Source organism: Abrus precatorius, unplaced genomic scaffold (genome assembly GCF_003935025.1).
Source record: "Abrus precatorius isolate BTA unplaced genomic scaffold, Abrus_2018 Scaffold3, whole genome shotgun sequence".
Lineage (NCBI taxonomy): Eukaryota > Viridiplantae > Streptophyta > Magnoliopsida > Fabales > Fabaceae > Abrus > Abrus precatorius.
Genome location: NW_020874373.1, coordinates 820,970 through 843,080, shown reverse-complemented (window position 1 = coordinate 843,080; position 22,111 = coordinate 820,970). Strand labels below are relative to the sequence as shown.

The window sequence follows — 22,111 nt, the reverse complement described above, 5'->3', positions numbered from 1 at the left end:
CTTTTTAAATCAATTCAACATAGATTAATTGTGTGATTTAGTTAACTTATTGACAAAACAAACATTGTAAAAAGGATTAATCAAGAGAATCCCCTTCTGTTTTGTATTGATTATCATACATGTATATATACAATAAAGCTTTGCGTCATTTCCTAAAATAACTAGCTAAGATGGTGCCAGCAATCAAATATTTACAGCTAATTTACGATCAATTTGAGATACTACAGCTGGTCAAATATTCTAAATTAAGATACACCGCTTAATACATTGTTCTTTTAAATTAGTCAGTTCTGATTTGATCAAATTTGTTTCTTTTAAAAATGGAAAAACCCAATGTCAAATAAAGTTTAGCTAGTTGAACCAAAATCGACCTAACTACTCAACAAGACCCCCCTCCCCCTCTTTTTTTATGAATTACAAGGGTTAGAATAGCCAAATCATTATGCATATCAAATCAGATCCATAATTACCCTAAGTAAGTTTTCTTTTTCTTTGTTTTTCGGTCAACTCATAGTAAGTTTATCACATGTGCTTGGATTGAATGTTTATCGTAGCTGGGCCACTTTCTTCATCACATGCCATTATCTTTATGAAGGATATAGAGATGACAAAATGGGAAGAAGCTGAATGATGGATGAATAATTGTCAAAAGACTCTAAATAAAACAAAATTATTATTTGGTATCACTCTAATTCACCAATATTAGTTCTGAAAAGAAAAAGAAAAGACAAAAAATTGATAAAATTCAAATAAACCTTGTCATGATTTAAGCGATTGTTGGATAGCAATAGAAGTCTCTATTTCATCCAAATGTTAATAATATCATTCAATAATATTACTTGGTTTTTATATTGGCCCAGATAATTATTTATCTTAAAGATACATAGGAAAATGCAAAAAAAAAGAAAAACCTTTTTCATGTTTGGACCCAAGATACAGAGCTTGGGTTAAAAATAGCTTGTATGAGCCCATATAATAGGCGTTCAAACCTTAATCTGAGTTCAGTCCACTTTTTGGTCAACTTTTACCCAATAAACAAAGAGTTCAGTCCACTTTTACTTAGCCAGGTTTAGTCCAATCAAAATTTGTGATAATGGCTTGAAATCAGGTTGGGTTAACATGATTTAGTATGTTTATTTAAGCTTTTGAAAAAATAGAATTAAAAAGTCACTCTGAGTACTTTCTAAAAAATTGAAAGTATAGCTGTATTTTAAAATAAAAGCTGCTTTTTATATATGTAACCAAGTGAAAAAAACTTACTTTGCATATAGTTTCTAATAAATAGATAACTTCTTACATAATTTTTAAAAGAACTAATGCTTATTGGTATGAAACATACCACAGAAATACGGCACGAAATACACATGGTATGGTTTTTGTCAAACTACTTAGTTTTTTTATTTTATAAATTCTACGTTCATAAAAAAAAGCACAATCAAACGGGACCTATTTTCTTACTACATATTAACAACTGTTCAATTACTTATTTCTTCCTAAAAAATAAACATTAAAAATCTTCCCATGACTAGAAAATAATGTTAGGAGTTAGAACCTCATAATGAGTGAGATATGATCATAATATTGGAAGCAATCCTCGGCAGGGGAAGATGATATATAAGTCAATGTAGTCCTTTTTTGACAAAAATTTCAAACAAGCGTTTCACACATCTATTATTAGTTTGTTCTATTGGAAATTTCTCACAATCACACTAATGTTGGCCCTAGTAAAATTAATTTGATTGTCCACCGATGAAATTAACAACTTGCTTCCCCTTATAGTATGAACAATCAGCTGAGTCTATTTTCGGTCAACGTTAACGCGTCTATTATTAGTTATATCAGTTCTATTAGAATTTCCTCGCAAAATCCCATTAATGGTGGCCCAACTTGCTTTCCCATAATGGACAAAGAAACTAAGTTTATTTTTTATCAACAGCAGTATGCGACTAGCTCAATAGATATTTAAGATACGTATTATGATATTATTATCAATTGCTTTTTGAAATTCACCTTTTCTTATTCTCATTAACAACCCCCTCTTTTTCTTTAAAGAATTTTGTAATTTTCAACGCTGAATTATAGATCGATGAAGTTCTTCAACACACGTAGTTTATGTGGATGGGACCTGTATTATAGTTTTATACCATAAAACAATTTATATTTATTATGAGCTTTGGATCCGTTGGATGTTGGACCCCTGCTGCTGGTGGACTTCAATACTTGCTGTTAGCTAGGGAATGCTTTAGGCATCATTTTTGTTCGTTTGTCTGTAGTTTCATTTCATTCCGTATATAACCAAAAGTATAAAAATGAAACCTTTATAAGCTTCAGTTAATTAGTGTTTTATACTTGGCGTTGATGATATATCCATCATTTTGGATCTTTTTATGTCCTTGGTGCATGTTAAAATATATATCTTAGATATTTATGGCTGCATATCATGTATATTCCATAGAATTAATGAGGAGCAACCTTGTAATTTAATTTAGGATTGTATATCAGTATAATTAAGATTAAAAATCAATCTAATTAACTCTGCTGTATGTAGAAACATTGTGTGTGGGCTTTGTATACTCACATTTTTATCGTTAATGAGACTTATAAAATGTTTGATTTTGCGTTCAAAGTAAATATAGATTTACTTTTAATTCAATGATACTGATTCTAACTTCTATATTGAATCCATGTCTGGTATAATTTAATGTGTTTTCTTTGAACACACTTTTTGAATGCTTGTCCTCTGTGTGGGAATCAATTCTTGGCGCCCTTTATACCTTGATATTCTCAAAACAAGCCCCAGCATTGTATAATAAACATACCTCTTATTTAGTAATTTTATTTTCCACGATGGAGTTACTTTGAAATGCATTAAAATGTTTGTCTGAATTAGCATTTTTATCTTGCTCGTAGTTGGCAGGTTTTGGAATGAGTTTGCATCAATTTAACCTGGAACTCCTAGCTAATTAGCTCCTGCATGGTCCACTATTTCACAAGTTTACTTGTGAGATCCCACTTTTAGTGGGATAGTGATATAGTACCATTGTCCTATAGTTAACATGGGATGGGTTGACAACTAGGTCTGCCATGACTAAGGGTTACAGCCTGGGAAGAAGAGACTGCTATTGTCTACCCAACATAGCTCATGAGACCCTATCTTTGTTGCCATGTCTTACATTTGAGGATGTTTTGTTTGATCTGTCCCATCCAGTAAGTATTAAATAGAACTAGTGACCAGTTCCAAAAGCAAGTTGCTAGATCCAATGGTAACCCGTTTAACATTTGATTTTAATTTAATTTGAAATGAGTAGCAGAAGTATTTTAAATATGAGCAATGTTGGGAAACAACTGATCATGAAGCTGCTGATCACTCAGCTCAATGTACAGATTCTCGTTAATGTGTGTGTGTGAGAGAGAGTGAGTGAGTAGAAACATGTAATGATGTATATGCATCCTTCTAGTCATTCTGATTTATTGATGATGTGTTTCAGTGCATGTATATGGAAGAAATCATAATTTTTCTTGCTGTTTAGTTGCAGAGATAAGAACTGATCATGACATAATTGATAACACGTAACATATAATAGCTAATGCAGCAAGAGGAAAAAGATGGATGAATATGACTATTGATCATGTTTTTAGCAGTGTTTCCAAGAGAGAAAGATCAAAATATTATCGACATGTATAGTTCTTTGAGGCTTTCTTATTGAGTGAAAATTTATATGTAATTAATTTCCACTAAATAGACGGTGTCCTATATATGTAAATTTCACTGAAGAATAAAAAAGTATGTTGCTAGCATTCGAATGTTACAGGTATAATTAATAATAAACGTGTTATCAATTAAGATGTACTGATTTCACCTCAAATAATAAATTACTAAGTAGCATTTAAAAAACGTACAAAGAGTACAGATATGTATGTGCACAGTTACATGTTCTTTGCGACGTAGTGCATATCTACTTGTAAAAAATTATTTTAAGAAATTGCTTTTTCTCACATGAGTATCGTAGCTTTGACATCCATAACCCTTACCCATAGAGGTATGTTTTTCATTTTTGGATTTTCGTAGGTCCACCTGCGTGAGTCCATTGTGAACATTAGCATGTGAAGAGAACGAGTTCTGATCCGCACACAAGTAGCAAATATAGTTTGAGGAAGCAGAAGAATGATGGGTCCTTGTGGTGGAGAAGAATAAGGGTGTTCCCATGTGTTTATTTTTAACGCTTTTATACTAGTGAATGTCACCAATGAGAAAAGGTTGGAAACATCTAATGAACTCCAAGAGAAACAAGACAAATTTGAGCTGTTAAATGCAGTGAAATTTGAAGAAAACTGTGTATGCAAGTTGATTCGAGGTTGTTGTGGTGAAGATTAATTTAGTAGATGGGCCACACAGTTGAAAACTTTCATAATTTTTAAATCATTCGGCATGGGCACTCATATGGGCTGTTTCTACATGCTACGTCGCGTTTATGAAAATGAATAAGACTCTATATTTGTCAACTACGAATTCATGATAACTTTGTCTGAAACAATTTATTTTTCAATTGTTGTTTAAGCTTTCTTTTCTGCAACTTGGGGTATCAATGTCTCAACATTTAATTATCTGACAATATTGATATATTTTGTCATTAATTGGAATTCTTTAAGGAAATATAACGAGTCTCCTATGTAGTTTGTCCAGAACAATTCATGTCTTAGAGGATCAATTTGTAATTAAGGTAGTTTTTTGTTCAAGTTTCTTGGTGAAAAAGAGAATCAACACGTTAATTAGTTTGTTTGGCAGTGCAAGTGTTTTCTTAACAAAATATTGGAGGCTAATCGCCTAGTTATAATAATGATCGACTTTGGTATAACGAACGGTTCTTATCTTTTCATATTTTTGGTTAGACCTAATGCACTATTACTATAAAAGATGAAAAGCTTAAGTCTTGTCAGATCCTATATATTGAAATTGGATATATCTATACGTTTACATTATTTTCTATGCCCCCGGTAGGCTACCGATAAAAGATAAAAAATAATATGATTTTTTCAAAAAAAAAATGTATTCAGTAAAAGAGTTACTAGTATTTCTTGGAGCTTTGATGGTGTTTTCGATACATACAAGCAATGCTATACCTTAATATGATTAAATACTTGAAATTATTTGGAAGAGTTTATTTTGACTTTTAAAAATGATTTATAAATTTTACGGTTAAATTTATGAATAAATTTTCTTTTGATAAGAAATAGTTAAATACATAGTGTTTAATTAAGTTATTTATCGAAACATGCATTGATCATATATATATATTAAAATTTCTATAAATGAAGTTGAATCCTGGTTTGTTTTGCTTCCACGGTTTGTATCTCTCTTGAAAGCTTCATAAAGTGTTGAACAATTGTATATGCTTACGTGAATATTGCTACATATGCGGATAACAGTAGAGTTCAATTCTGAGGGGTGTACGACACCATTGTTTATGAAGTGCAAGAAAACAAATTATTAAAGACGGTTCAGAATTTGAAGTTTTCGGGATAGGAAATGAAATGTTGAACACAAATTCTATGCGCATACTTTCTAGTAGGTCATAGAGGAACCATTACCATTGCATGGCATTGACTAGGAAGGTGGTGATTTGATTTATGAGTTATAAATTAATGTGAGTTGTTTATTTACGTGCAAATATGTAACTCCGTACCTACGAACTTGTAGGTCTTGTGTAAATTTTTAGGAGTGCGATGTGCAGTGTATTTGGCCAATATATCCCCTCTATAAAATATTTACTGTGTATTTTAGACTTTTGTTCAATCTTTGACTATACTTGTTTTCATAAGAACAGGTAAAATGCAGTTTGTTTACCGTAACTTCATGTTCATGGCCTATAAGTTGGTCAGAGTTTAGGCATTAGCATCTTATTACATTTTTATTATACTATTTTCCACCATCTCTAGTTAAATATTTAACCTCACACCAGTTTTTATTTGAAATATTACCCTGCATGCTTCTAAAGTTGAAGTTCTAAAAAGACTTTTGTTACCAAAAACAATTTGTATTTTTGTGCATAAATATATACTTAGGAAAAGAAAGTCTTATGAAACTACAATAATAATTATACACTTAGTAAATATTATTGTTGATTACAGGAAGGGATTGTAGCGTATTTTCCACTTTAGTAATATTTATTTTGTATGTTTTGTAAATGAATTGGTATATAAGTTCACAAAAAATGTCATTTTGAAAAAAAATGATTGGCAGTTTCGTTGCACAATTTTGACAAAAACCGTATGAAAATCGTTTGCTTCATACTCATGCAAGGCATGTAAAATGAGTTGAAAGGAAAGAGATAAAAAAAAGGAAAAAAATAATATGATAAGTGATATGTAAAATTCATATTTTGTATTTCTTATTTAAATAATAACTTAAAATTTTTAAATAAAAAATTGATAAAAGATTAAATATGCTTAATTTTAAAACTAAAAAAACTTAGTCATCAGAAAAAAGAAATAGAAGTACAGGCATTATATATATTATGGCACATCATTCATTACGAAAAATTTATAGGAGTTCTCACCAATAAAGAAATCAATTTCATCATTTGAATAACTAAAACTAACTCTGAATATGATATTATGTGTAATTATACTTTAATTGTGATAAAAACAATGAATATTTACACAGTACAGTATTTTTATGTTTTTTTTTCAATTCTTAACCATGGAGAACATGTTCCTAGAGAGTTACAGGATTTCCTTTTTAGTTTATTTATTTTGAATGCAATAAACCTGAAACAAGTGATTGTGTTGATATGGCATAATAATTAGTTTCCAAGTGATGTGAACTGTATAATAGTTTGGAACTCCGCTGTACAGAAATGATATGACTGTAATTTACATCAACAACTTTGTGGCTCTAACCTTTAAGCATGTGCACTTCAGCAGTCATCTCTATGAGCTCAGCATCTCTGTACTGTATGTGGATCAAGCCCAATTTAGCATTTTTAAAAGGAATATTTGAGTAACCTTCTTTGGTTCTTCATGGCCCCCACCCCTCTCAATGTTAGAATTCTATGGGCTGGTTGTCAATCACAAACACTCAATTGGTGGGCCATTGCACCAAAATTATTTGTGCATATTGTGTAAATTTTGTGAAATTAAATAAAAATAATGAAAGATATGATAAATGATAGAATTTTTGTTTTAGTCTCTCTAAATTAAACCTTTTAGTTTTAATGTACAAAAATTAAGTATGAAGACATATATACTTGTCATTTGCAGAGAGTAAAGTCTCTTCTATTTTGAGAAAAGACAACCCAAGTTACAACATCCATATTTGCAAATGTGTCAGATGAACAGGATAATAAACCTTACATCACATGAACCATTTAATGTGAGATACGTCATCCCACACAGAAGAAATTTGATTCAATTGATTTGTTGGCTGGCTGCTTTGAATTAAATTCTTCGCTAGATTCAGTACCTTCCTTGCTTATAGACTTTAAGAAGCAAGTGGAAAGAAAGAAAGTAAAGGATTTGATAATATAAGATGAAGTCTCAAAATAGAAAGCAGTTATTGACCTTTCTCTTCATCAAATATTGGGATTGCTATATGTAGCAAAAAACTATTGGCTGTGTAACGCGAATTCCCCTTCATGCACCCATGGCCCAACCGTATATTCCATCCTTATACCTTGGAGACTATTTATGAGAATGAAAGTCTGAAACTTTCGCTTCTAATCAATCACATAAACTTCTTTGCCAAAATAAGGAAAAATGACTGACACAAACTACCTTTAAATCTTTACCAAAAAAGAGAGATTGGAAGGGAAATTGAAATTCTAGTATTGAAATTGATCACTAAAGTACGTACTGTACTTGTTACATAGATATAAATCACATGACGAACATTAGGAAAAAAAAAGTAAAAGCCTCATCATCCTTAGATTTGAAAAATGACCAACCACATAAAAAACTTGGTCATCGGAGAGGGCTCTGTCTCTGTGCTTTTTTTTTTTTTTTGGTTTGTGTATTTTTACAAGATATTGTTATTTTGTTTTATACAACAAATTCCTGAGGCTAAAAAAGAAAGCAGCACTAGTAGCTAGTCATGATGTCCTTTTTTAGAATTGGGAAATGCAACGTCTATGACAAGCAGTAGTACGCTGTTTCTTTTGCTTAGTCTCTTGTTTCCACACTTTGCCAATATCTTGAGCAATATTCACAGCATCAGATGAAGCACCAGAGAGCCCTCTCTTTGTGAACCCAACAGCATAGAGCCCAGCATTTCCTTTCCAACCATGAGGAAATGGCATCTTTGGGTATCCATTCTTGGAGAAAAATTCACCTTCCTGTACACAACATAACCCAAATAACATTAGTTCACTATTCACCCACACAAAAAATGTGCTAATAATTACTGTTCAAAATTAAAATTCAAAGAAAAGAAGCTTCTATAAAAAAAGGGTTAAAACTTTTGGTACTTTGAAAAAAGGACAAAACCTTCCAATATGCCCCAAAAAGCTTTCCAAACTGACAATCTTCTAAGGTGAGAATACTAGAAAAAAATATATTATTTTTTTATAGTTATAAGAAAAATTAAAAACAAAGGATCTAGAACATGTTTTCACCTGAAGCCAAGAAGGGACATTGCTGCGGTAACCAGTAGCAAGCACCACTGCATCAACCTCAAGCTTTTCACCATTATCAAGCTCAACCTCACCATTGTTAAACCTCTTGATTCCTGGCACCACTTTGATTTCACCAGATCTGATTTTCTCCAAGGCACCAATGTCCAAAACCGGGGTCTTCCCCTTTGTGTTCTTCAGCTCCAAAGGACCCGTTGAAGGCCTTTTCAGCCCAAACTTCTCTATGTTCCCTATAACAAACCACGCCAACAACAAGATAATCTTGTCAACAAGCCAAAGAGGCAACCATTTCAGCATCATAACAGCCAACTCAAACGTTGATTTGCCAAAGATCTCTCTCGGTAACACATGAACCTGTAATCCAAAAACAGAACAACCCGTGTCAGATTCCAATTCCATCCCAATTTACATAATCATATTAAAGAGAGAAAAACATATTTTATATCAAATTTAATTAATGAATCTTACAACTAGCCCCCCAAGTTTTTTGTTTAATAAAAAAATATATTTTTCTATGTGGGTCAACATGATAATATCATATTACTCAATAAAAACTTACCGAGCTACGAACAACCATGGATGGTGAAGCATGGTGGTTGCAAAGATCAAGAGAGAGTTCCATGCCAGAATTTCCACACCCAACAACAAGAACCTTCTTTCCCTTTAACGTTTCCCCTGACTTATACTCGCAAGCGTGAATAACATCACCTTTGAACTCACTCAACCCTTCGACATTAGGCATAACACACTCAGCATTTTCGCCAGTGGCAACAACGAGCCACCTGCAAATATACTCAACCTCGTTTCGGGTTAAGCCACTCAAAGAAGAAACAGTCTTAACACGCCAGAACCCACTTGTCTCATCGTACCTTGCTGACTGAACGCACTCGTTGAACTGTGGGTTGATCTCAAAGTGCTTTGCGTATGATTCTAAGTACTCTATGAACTGTTTCTTTGTTGGGTATTCAGGGAAATCTTCAGGGAAAGGAAGTTTTGGAAGCTGGCAAAATTGCTTTGGAAGGTGAAGCTTTAACCTGTCATAAGTGCGTTTTTGCCACAGTGAAGCTATGCAATCTGCTCTTTCGAGAACCATGAAGGGTACCCCTTGTTCTCTAAGACATGCTGCTGTGGCAAGCCCTGATGGGCCTGCTCCTACGATCACTGGGCCATTAACCCAAATGCAACGACGTGAGAAGAACTCTTCGTGATCCACTAAGCGAAACACGTTCTCCATTTTTATGTTTTCCTTTTGTTTTCGTATGTGGGTTGTGGAAGAAGAAGGTTTATGATGATTTGGAAGTTAAGAGAGAGGGACTTGGTTGTGTAATTGAGAATGTGAGTTTTGGATTGAATGAAGAAGGAGGGTGAGTGGAATGGGTTTATATAGGGAATTGGGTATGATAGGTGCATGTGATCCTGTGGGGAGTTAATGCATTAAATTATATTTCTACATTAAAAAATTATGCAGTTTCGTTGGTGTTTTAAATAATAAAATGGCGCATTTCAATGTCATTGTTTATCTTCTTTTTTTCAACTTGTAATGTGTTACTGTGATATTGAACTTTTGATGTGCAAATATCATTTTGATTGTCAAATCATGAGCCTTTGTTATTGGCAATTCTTTTATTATTATCTTTTATAACGTTATATTCCTTTTGATTATTTTATTAGATTCTATTATGGTATAATTGTTAAAAAAAAATTGGCAAGGATTAGCACATAATGTTGTGTGAAATTATTATTTCCTTGGAAAGTTTTCTTTCATCATCACAATCACAATGGGGCTTCACTTTTTGTTTATTTATTTAAAAAATACAACGATTATTTTCAATGTACATATTAAGTTAGGTAGCAACTTACTCTCATGGAGGTATACAAGTTTCATGTTAAACACAAAAACATATTTGCAAACCTTTGGGTAAGATTTAAAAGATCAATTTTAGAGAAGGAAGGGATCTACAATAATAAGCATAGTCAAACAGAATAGGAAGGAGAATAAGGAGGCAATGATGATGACAAGTCATCCTCATCTGATTCTTGGGGTCCATAGTCCATACAATAGTGAAAGGAAAATAATTAAATAAATAAATAAAGCAAAGCATACTATAGTTGACACAAAAGCTTAACAAAAATAAATTTATTTCATCAAAGAATATACTTAAGTTTTGCCATACAACAACCATTCTAGCCTAGGTTTTGATTTTGAATACAAAACATGATTTATTACACATAATAATCTAAATCAAGATGAACATAATTACATTCTTTAAAAGAGTGGATGTTGGTGGAAGAAAAATCTAAAATAGAGTTAATGATGAGGTGGCAAAGCGAGTGCTGACTAAGGGTCGGCGACCCACGTGGAGTGGCTGAGCGAAGGTGCAACGAGAGGCTGAGGTGACGCAATAGGCTGGACCCAAATTGGCATAGCCCACTCTGCCAACTTCACTTTCACACACCACTTATGCCACGTGTCTGTTTCCCATTTGCCCAACTGTATTTCTTCACGAACTCTCATACTCGTTTTTAAACACAAGAATTTAAATCTCCTTCCACATCCTCTTCTTTAATGCATATAAATATATATGTCTTTTTTCTTGCTTTTGAATTCCTCTTCGTCGACAACATACAAGTTTAATTTCAAACTATTCATAAATACTTTTAAGATATTAAATAAAATTAAAACTAAAATATATGAAAAACATTGTTGACATACTTTTCTCATAATTTTAATATAATCTTACACTAATCCTTGATGAAAAGTATTTATTTATTTAATATTTTTAGAATATTTATTAGTAAGTCTTGTGTAAAACAAATGAAAAGTGTTAGCAATAAATTTTAACAATTTTTATTACTATTTAATTTATTTAAAACTACAAATAAAGCTTATTAAATAAAAAATGAGCTGAACCGTATATGTTTTATTTCTTTTATTTTAAAATTATTGTCTTTTAAAATTGAGGCACAGAGAACTTATGTAAAACTTTATTATACTTTCACTAAAATATTTTTATTTATTTTTAGTTAGTTGACAAGTTTTAAAATAATTATCCACGTATATAATTATTAAATGAAGACATGATTAAAAAATATTGACAAAACCTTGAATTTCTAAATTGAAAATAATACTGAAATAAAAAATATCTATAATTTAAAATGAAGAGAATAATTTTGAATAAATTTTAATCAATAAAAAATATGTTAAAAAATATATTGTTTACTCCTTCATGCTCACTTTAGCATTTATTAAAATTAAATAATTGTATGTTTTTAGTTGGAGGTCGACCATTAGTTATCCATAGAAATAAATGCAAGGTCAATGTTGAAGATTAGTTGTTATTTAAAAAAAAAAATCATTTAATAAAAATTATGGTATTTTTTAAATAAAAACTCTAAATCCTACTAAAATATTAATGTTTTATATTATAAAGATGTTAAATTTATAGTAGAAAGATAAATATTACTATTACTCAGAAAGATTATAAATTATTTCATTCCGGAAAATCATGAAAATGATTAAAAAGAAACAAACACTACGCCCGCGAGGTACTACAGTCTAGAGTAGATAGTTCTTTAGTTTGGATTTTGGACTTTTAGCTTTTTACGACACAATCCGGTTATCCCATAGGCAAGTTGCGCATATAGTTTCACCTTCATGTACTTCGATTGGAACTCAGAAGGACACATGAATCTTCAAGTTAATGTGCTTGATATGTACACTTCACTGGTGAGAAATGATTGAAGAATGTCGCTTTCGGTGTGTTGTAAATAATCTAAATTAATTATATGACTTAACGTCCATACTAACGATAAAGTAGTACTAATTAACTTAAAGTAGGTCTTAACAACAAGTCTCTTTAATGAGTTGACAGTAAAGTGTTATTAATAAAACAAAGTACCTAACTAGCTCTAGTTAGATTTTAATTAGTGTTAATACCTTATTAGCAAATAGGTGATATATATGCGAGTACAACTATGTGGCTGCATATGAGGAGCTGTTTTTGAGAAAATCATAGGGAGCACCCCACATCTCCACTTAGAGAAGTTGTTAAAATTTCATGGGAGAGAGAGGAAAGCATGTGCATGAGGCCATGAACTTCATAGAAGTCTCTCCTTTTCATGAAAAGATTGTAAGCTACGAGCTTGGCGTTTCTCTAAAGGTCTTGATCGATGTATTATTAAATTTGCTTTGGAATGAATGAATGAATGGTATTATAGGGAGGCACCATCATTCCAATCTTGCTCCTGTTCCTGTAGCGTACTACTGTGTGATCCTATATATCAAATAATGCTCCAACAAACAATCATCCAAATGGCTACACACCAAACTAAGATATGCGAAGGAGTAATATATACATAGATATATGTTAATTTCATTAGCTAGTCATATCTAATGTGCATGATATGATAGGGATATGTGTCTTATTTCTTATCCTAAGCTCTCCACACCAGCCTTGCACTGCTCTCCACAGCTATATGGCTTAGGAGCCCCCCCCCCCATATTGCACAGGGCATTTTCTCGTTACTATGTGAGATTCATCACCACTTCTTTCCCCCCAATTATTGATTCTCTTCCCTTTTTCTTTAACCATTTTCTTTAATTTATTTTTTGTATGCTAATTAGTAATTGGTTTCCTAGCTAGGACTTTTGTCCAAGATAAATTATTTATTAGTTAATTAAGCTTTTTTAGTCGGCGGCGAGGATCGCTTAAACAATATTATACATTTAACAAAATAAACGCGTTTATGATAATTTATATTTATATATATATTACGCGTGACTGAGACTCATTATAGTCTACTTTACATGCAACTATAGTTTAATATTAGTTAGCCAGTGGCCTCTAGCTATGACAAATAAAGTTTATACATTATGGCTAGCTTCTTCGAAGTTTAAGGGCGATCAAATGACTTTTGATTGATGAAATATTCTCAATTGCCAACTTCACCTTAGCAGAAAGTTAACCCATTCTGCATTGGAATATGGCCATGGCGGTGGAACTGTAGTACAACTTTCGATTATAAAAAAATAAGTTCCAAGTCCCACTTCCCAATTACCCATTCTCATTGTTATGCTGCTAAGAAATTTCTGAGTCAGTGGATTGTTGTTGGAGTTCGAGAGGAATGAGAAGGCGTGACACCAAAAAGTTTTTGGGTTATATTATTCTTTTTTGTCTCTTGCAAAAATGCACAAGGGGGATGTTTGTTCTTAATCATAACGAAAGGTCTCTTTGGTTTTGAATAAACAGACGCGTGTCCAACTTTTATATAATTTGCTAAGCTGAATACTGTAGCCTACAAGGGTACTTAGGAATAAAATGTTTCACATCTCTGATTTTTTATCTCATGCTTAAAGGAATGTAAAAATATCATTATTTGAAACTGGTCATTAATTTATTTTTTAACTGCAAACTGTATCCGATTTAGGTTAATCTAATTCGAATTTTAAGTTCTATAAAGTTAAATTAAAAAATGCATATTTTTATTCAAATAAAAAACAAATGTTTAAGCTCAACTTAAATAAATATTTTATTCAAAGTGTTCACGAGTTAACAAAATTTGATTAATCTGATTAACCCAACCTAACTTATTTAAAATGAGTGAATTGGTTTGAGCAAATGAATCTGTTCATACAAATATTTTAAAATTTGATAAAGCATGGATGAAGTCTCAAGTTTTTAGTGTTAAAACTTAACACAATTCAATGATCAATTGGTGTTAGTGACCTTAATTTTAATTACATTCCTACCTCCTCCACCTCTAAAGGCTTCAAGAATAATGATCCATTCTTCCCTTCTATCATTTATTCTTCATATCCTCCTTCACATGTCAGCGGCTGACCTGGCTTAGCTCCCTACCCTAACACAAGTTGTGACCTCACCTCTACAATGCCTATGATGTTGGATCTTTTTTCTTTTTTGGTGTTCATTTATTCGTTCCTAATCTTCTATGACATTGATAATATTATTTATGTTTGTTCTTTTTCAATTTTAGTTTCAAGTCTTCTACGATGTCAATAACAACTTGACTTGTGTGTTTGCTTGCTCCATTTATTTTTCAAACTATTTTATATAACGTTGTAAGTGCTAATTAGACTACTTAACCTAACCTATCCGTGGTCAGCTTGGTTCAAGTTAAGTCAAGAAAAAAATGGTCAAAATTAACTCAACTCATGAAAATTTGATCAAGTTGGATCATTTTATTTATCAAATCCCCTCAATCCAACCCATGAACACTCCTATATTTTATACTTAAATAAATTGATCCAACCTAAATTTAATTGAAGAAAAGTTCATATGAACTCTGAAAAAATCAAAATTAATTAAAATTTAAATGTGATAGTGTAAGGATTACTTAAAATAAAAATAATGCCCCTGCATTTTATGTTGAAAAGTAACGTACTAAAGTGATATTGAAAACTTGAATATGGTGTAGAGAGTTGAGATATGGCAAGAAAAAACGTAAATACATTTTATATTCTTCATAATACTAATAAAAATTAGGATAAATGGTGCCATTGTATGAAAACTTTTTTTACAAGGTTTTCAATATTATTTGTGCTGTTAAAGAATTGAAGGATTTACATTTATTATCTATATATCTATTAATGAGTTCACTTCAAATCTATGAAAAAATTCAAAGGAAAAAAAAAAAGACTTTAGGCAAGTTCTCAAAGTTAAACGTTCTTTTAAAGAAAATGAAGTAGAGAAAATTCAAGGGTAGGGTGACAATTGGGTGATTTGCATAAATTTGAAATAAATTAAATTATATGGACGGGTAAAATTAATTCATTTATGATCTATTAGAAATATAATAAGAAAAATACATTCCATCCATGATTCATTTAATTGAAACTATTCAACCCATTCATTAATTAATTTATATGATTATATATCCAATTTATTCATGTAAAATTATTATATTTTTATTTATAAAAGACATTTTTCTAAGTTAACTCTAAAACTATGTAATCTCTCTCTCTCTAAATTTTTCTCACCTAATTATCTCTTCTTTTTTTCTATTAATTTTTTTTGTTCTCTTTCTAAGTTCTCTCTTTTTACTCTCTAAATTTTTCACTTTCTAATTCCTCTTTCATTCGCTAATCTTAGAGTCACTACCTAAATATACTTGTTCAAATAGAGATCTTGAGCCATTAAATTTAAAGTTTAAATAATATTTTTAAGCTCAACCCAAATAGGGAACTGAAACTCTTTTGCCGTCTTTATAGGATATATTTTAGTTTAACTTTCTAATTGTTAAAAACAAATTGTTATGAATAATGTATTAGAATAGGCCTTTTGTATATTTCGATAGTCATAAAAAATATATATTAAAACAAGTGTGCATATGATAAATATATCGATATACAACTACATTTCATATAATTTTCACTCTCTCTGTACTTTTATCAAATCTTAAGATTAGTAGCAAGTGTACAGATCCAGTGAATTTTGAGCCAATTCGATATCTGTCTTTTCTTTCCTTTAAAATTAATTTCCTATATATATTTTGGTGACACATTGTTAGGTAGGGTCATGAAATACCCACAAATTTGTCCAAGGTCAACTAGGGAATATAAATCCTCCCCTTTTACTTATATTTTTAGGCATGATAGGAAAGCTGACATGACATTTAATATTTTAAACATTAGAGTTCAATGAGAACATACTAAAAAGAGACTAGGGTTAGGTTCAATTCATGATTAACAAAGGGTCCCAACAGATTGCAATAACCTTTTTAATGAAACTTTCCCTCAATCCCCAGTTTAGTTATATATATATATTTATATGATTTCGAATTTATCCTATTTTTTCATGTATTTCCTTTATTTATTTTTTTATAACATCTTCCTTCTTCTTTTTTTCTTTATCTTACTCTTTTTACTCATTTCTCACCCCTTTATTGGGTAAAATATAAAACACCATTGACATACATGTATCAACAATGAACAATTGATTACTAGTGACGACATCACATGCCACAGAAAAAAAGTTATATACTAACAATTTATTATTAAATTATTTTCTATTAATATAACCTTGTGTTTAATAAAATTTAATTTATTAATATAAAATATTGGTAGATATATTACATTATTAGTACACCAAATATTAAAACATAATATATCATATCACTAATATAAAATTATAATATTTATAATTATAACACTTTTTTTTGTCAAATAAACATCATGCTGATGTAGATAATTTTAACACACTATGTATATTCGCAAATGTTATTTCTTCTTTGTAATGGTAAGTTTAAATCAGTACTTCATACCGCCATTACATTAATTGTTATATATTTATACGGTGTACAAAACTTCATTGACTCGTTTGGTCTTTGACCCGTTATTCATTTAAAAAAATAAAACATTTTTTAAATATAAATTAATTATTCACTAATGCCAAATTTGTATTTATTTATCATAAAATAATTATCATTATATCAAATTTTTGTTAACTGAGTATGTACACATATATTGCTATTTAAAATTATCATTTACTAATGGTAAAAAAAAAGTGTTAGGTATTATAATTATTTTTATTGGTATAACCTTTGATTAATAAAAATTAAATTATTAATATAAATATTATAATACTACAGTATAATATTAACATTCGATATACCGATACTATATGTTTGTGTTTTTTAATTATACAAACAAAATTATGTGTTATTATTATTATTATCGGTAATAGTAGTGGCAAGGCCCAAACAAATTAAATAAATGAAATAACAGATCTTAATTAACACAACATGATTTTTTATTTTCTATCAATATAAATTCATAATATTCCTATTAATAATTTAATTTTAATAAAAATATATATTAATGAAAGCTAATCCAATGTCAAACTAATAATATATGACTTTTTTTTAACATAGAAAGCACACTTGAAAGATCGTATAAGAGCTTATTAGAATTTTTAAAATTAGTTCAGGACTCTTATAAAAAAAATTATTTTATTTTAATATATTTTTATAACATTTTAAAAATTAATTCAATTAATTTTATGATTAAATTAAGGGTAAAGAAATTAATTTACTTCATAAATAAAGAGTTATCAAAGTGAAAAAACTTTTGTGAAAATTCATCTTAACCTGTACAATATATTGACAGCCTTTTGATAAAATTTTAAATGAATCAAAATTAATACTTCGTAAGATTAATAGGTTTATTGCTTTTTCTTGTACAAAATAGGTTTATTAGTTTGAGTGACATAAAACATTTTTTCAAGTTTAATTGTAAAAATAAATATTATTTTTTTAATAAATACCCATGACTCGACTTAAATTAATGGTAAGAGTATAAAAAAATACCATTTAATTCATGTTTTATTCTACTGGTCGAGCAAATCTTTGTTACCCAGCTCATAATATTAATGTTTCAAATTCAAAATATAGATATACCATTTCCTCTTTAGCAAATAAAACATATAATGTAAAAAATATAAATATAAGCACTAGAAAGGTTATTTAATTACCAAATTTTAAAATCGAGTATGTGTCATTGAGTTATTAATTCATTTTTTCATATAATTTAAGCTATTAATATATTAACCAACTGGCTCAAACAAAATTAGTATTAATTTGCTCTTATTAATCAGAAAAAGCTCCTAGTTTCATGGTGGCGACTGGCGAGCAATAGTTTCACATGGCAGAGCACAATATATAATGGTTATGAATAATAAAATATAAAAGCCAGAAGAACAAATAAGAAGAAATCTGAACAAATCTATGAGGTCATAATAAGAACCTTAAAAAGATTTTAGAAGATCCTCGTTTTCTCAAAATATGTTTTTTTGTTCTTCTATCTCGTGACTAACTAAATACTTTCATTGTTGTTTTAATTAGTAACAAAATTATACCCACTTTTCCTTGAACCGAATATTTTCTGGCATGTGTTTGGATATGCAATATGAGAGAACAAAATCTTAGTAAATATGATTGGTATTAAAATATGATTGGGTCGGATTTTTGTCATGGAACCCATTATGATCGAGATTGGTATCGAAATTAATGTAATACATGCAATAATACAAAAGCTTTTTGATGATGTGCTCTTTCCTAATAAATTTAATTAAAATATATTTGCAGACTAAAAATACCTTATACTATCATCTAATTATTAGTTATTATATCAACAAAAACTATTGAATGTTGTAACGATGAATTTAATAATCATATCTAGCATATATTTTAATTACTTAATAGTATACAAAATTTTATATTCTCTATCAAAATTATTATTTTTTAACTATCATGGTCATACATTTTTTAATTTAATTTAATATGCTGTTAATGTGAAAAAATCCTTTTAAACTAAATAAAATATGATTAAATGATATACAAATGTTAAACCTATAAATAAAATACTATTTTTAATAAATTATTTATCAAAGATAATTATTGTTTTTATCAAATCATTGAACCCATTGACATTTACTACATTTTATTTATCGGTGAAGTTAAATGCTAAATATTACTCTTTTAGCCTACTTTTGTTTTTCAATCTTTCGCTCTATAATATTTTTTATTCTCGTTTTATTTTTTATTCTATGAAACTATTGAATTACTAATAACTTTCCTCCAACTTTACTTTTAGCATTAATAATGAAAAAAAAAATAAAGTGATGATGATATTTAAAATAATTCGATAATAGACTCAAGTAAAATGTAATAACTTTTTGACAAAATATATTATTTTTAATTAAGATTAAAATTTATTCTCTTTATTTAATATTTTTATTTTATAAATTATTAAAATCAATTTTAATTAAAACAGTATAAAAAATATTTAAGGTATTATATCTCTAATTTTCTCATTGCTTTTGCCCTCAATTGAAATTCCTTTTAATTGGAGAACAACCTTAAACCAATTTAAGGATAAAGAAATTAAACCCTTTCCTTTTTGAGGTGAGTGATTACATGCATCGAGCGATAAAAAGGACATATTATTCATAAATAGTACTTCCACACGTTATATATCACTTTGTATTTGAATTATTATTATTATTATTATTGATAGTATTTTTTAAATTTTAAATGAAAATATTAATAATAATTATAATTAAAAAATAATAAATAAATATTTTTTTAACTTTTAAATGTAAAATTATATTTAATATATTCAATGAAAGTATTTCATGCTCCTTAGACACTATAGATTTTACTTAACATTGTAGTTGGATAATAAAATAATATTTTTATTAAAAAATTTATAGAGTTTAGGGTTTTAACACTTATGTTATTAACTTTTATGATATTTTATTATTTTAATAAAAAGTACTATATATCATTAAGCACAAAAAAAATTTATTTTAAGAAAAAAATCATCTTATCTTAGTTAAAAAAAATTACAAAAAATCTTACATATCTTTACATAAATGAGGGAATTAATACTTACTACAAGTACTAAAAGTTTTAGCACAACACATTTTTGTTTTGGTGGTAGCAAGACTGTAGATGATTCATTGAACCCATTGATTGGGTTGACTTTATTTCCTCGTCCGAATTGATTTACTATATAACAGAAAAGTAAGAGAGCACAATTCCAAACACTTATTTATCAACATTTTATTATTAGATTAGTTTCATTAGTATAAGTTTTTTCAAATAAAAATTATATTAATAAAAATATTATAATATTTTATTTTTTAACTAATACTTTAGACATTGATTAATACTTTTATATTATCCCTTTATAATACTCTGTCCATTCTTTTTATAACAAATAAATAAATAAATTATTAATTTATAAAATAAAATATAATCACTTATATATATATATATATATATATATATAACAATTTAACGCATTAACACAAATTTTATAATTAAAAAATATTGATAATTAATATTTATAAAAATAATAATAATTCAATTTTGGTGATATATAAAATTATTGTTTGAACAAAGTAAAAGGTCATGTGGCAATATTAGTGATCCGGGATAGGGTCATTGCACCTGGCAAAACCATGGCTTTGCATGTGGCAACTTTTGCTTTGATTATAAGTTTTGTTACCATAAATTGCCCCTTTTTTTTTATTTATTTAAATCCCCAGTCCCTGTATCCTAGGTGCCGCCCTCTTCCATGGCTATAGCTAATATCATAAAAACATATAAAATAACTCTTTCAATTAAATCAAACGGAATAGAAGAAGTTGATAATATTAATTGATATATTGAATTTTTTAAAAATTATTCCAACATTCGAACATAATCCTCCATGAACATTATGATTTTTAAAATATATATAAATATTATTCAATATAATAAATATAAAATATACATAAAAATATGATTAGTCATGTGTTAATCTTCCCATATATTGGGAGCAGTAATTAAGCTAAGTCTAGTGTGGATATCTGAAAGGAAAAAGATTATTCTTTTGTTAGTACATGGTGAACAATAATATTTTTTTACATGAATGAGATGTCATTAATATAATAAATATATTTTATTAATAATTTGTGAGTTTTAAATAAATATGATTTAAAAAATGAACATTAACAAAATTGTATTAAATTTTAGAATATTAAAATAATTGAGAGAATAGTTGAAGTGTGTGCTGAGCATGTGCATTTGAAAAGGTGATGAATAGCTGCACTGATTACCTCATTGAAGGACGCATTTTATAGTCTGTTTTTCTAGAAAATTCCGAGTGTCAGAACCCAAAACATCGTATTGTGTCACTGCTAAGCGGCTGGTTTTTGTTTCGAGAAAGGGAAAGGTTTTGAACTATCATATCTACGTGGCTGAAGGAAGATCCATGCACGTACCTTCAATTTTACTTATTTATTATACTTCATTCTTCTAAATATAATAAGAAATTAATTCAAAAAATTATTTAAAATATAATTATTTGATTTATAAGAATCAATTATAATATAATTAACTACTAAATATGTGAATTAATTATTAAAAATTAATATAGTTTGATTGTAATATAGTAAAAATGAACATTGAAAGGATAAATTAAGTATATAATTAAAATGTTTGTAATTTTTTGATAGCACATGGGAGGGCATTATTCAAGGCTGAATGAGGGGAGTGAGAAACAATGTCTTTGCCTAGAAACAATTGTAACCGTCCTTTGGTTTTCTATGCCTTATTACTTAATCCATGTGATCCACTTCCATCGTATTTGGGAACACCATAATTTATCATAACTCCCAAATTAGAAAGTCAAATTAACTTCTTTACAATAAACATACTTTTAAGTCAATTATTGCGTTGATTAAGATATTTTTTTACAAACAAATTAATATTAATACTATAATGTTTATTAACCTTCAATTTTAGAATTGATTTTAAATGTTTAAAAATATATTTATTATATTAAAATTATAAAAGTTAATTAATAACTTTTTAATAAAATTTATTGTTATTATTTGTTTAAAGTTAATTTTAAAAGTTGGTGTTAATATTTTTTAATATTGTAATTATTTATTAACTTATTTTATTTATATTAATCAATT

The 22,111-nt window shown here is 28.8% G+C and overlaps 1 protein-coding gene across 1 annotated transcript; it reads right to left on the bottom strand.

Annotated features, from left to right (window-relative positions):
• Nucleotides 1-8,102: 8,102 nt before the first annotated feature.
• Nucleotides 8,103-9,870, bottom strand: LOC113863467 (probable indole-3-pyruvate monooxygenase YUCCA5). Its single transcript, XM_027497061.1, has 3 exons — nucleotides 9,187-9,870; nucleotides 8,610-8,981; nucleotides 8,103-8,330 (listed from the first exon to the last, which is right to left on the bottom strand). The coding sequence occupies exons 1-3, from the start codon at nucleotides 9,859-9,861 to the stop codon at nucleotides 8,103-8,105; spliced, it is 1,275 nt and encodes a 424-aa protein (XP_027352862.1). The 5' UTR covers nucleotides 9,862-9,870.
• Between the last annotated feature and the right edge of the window lie 12,241 nt (nucleotides 9,871-22,111).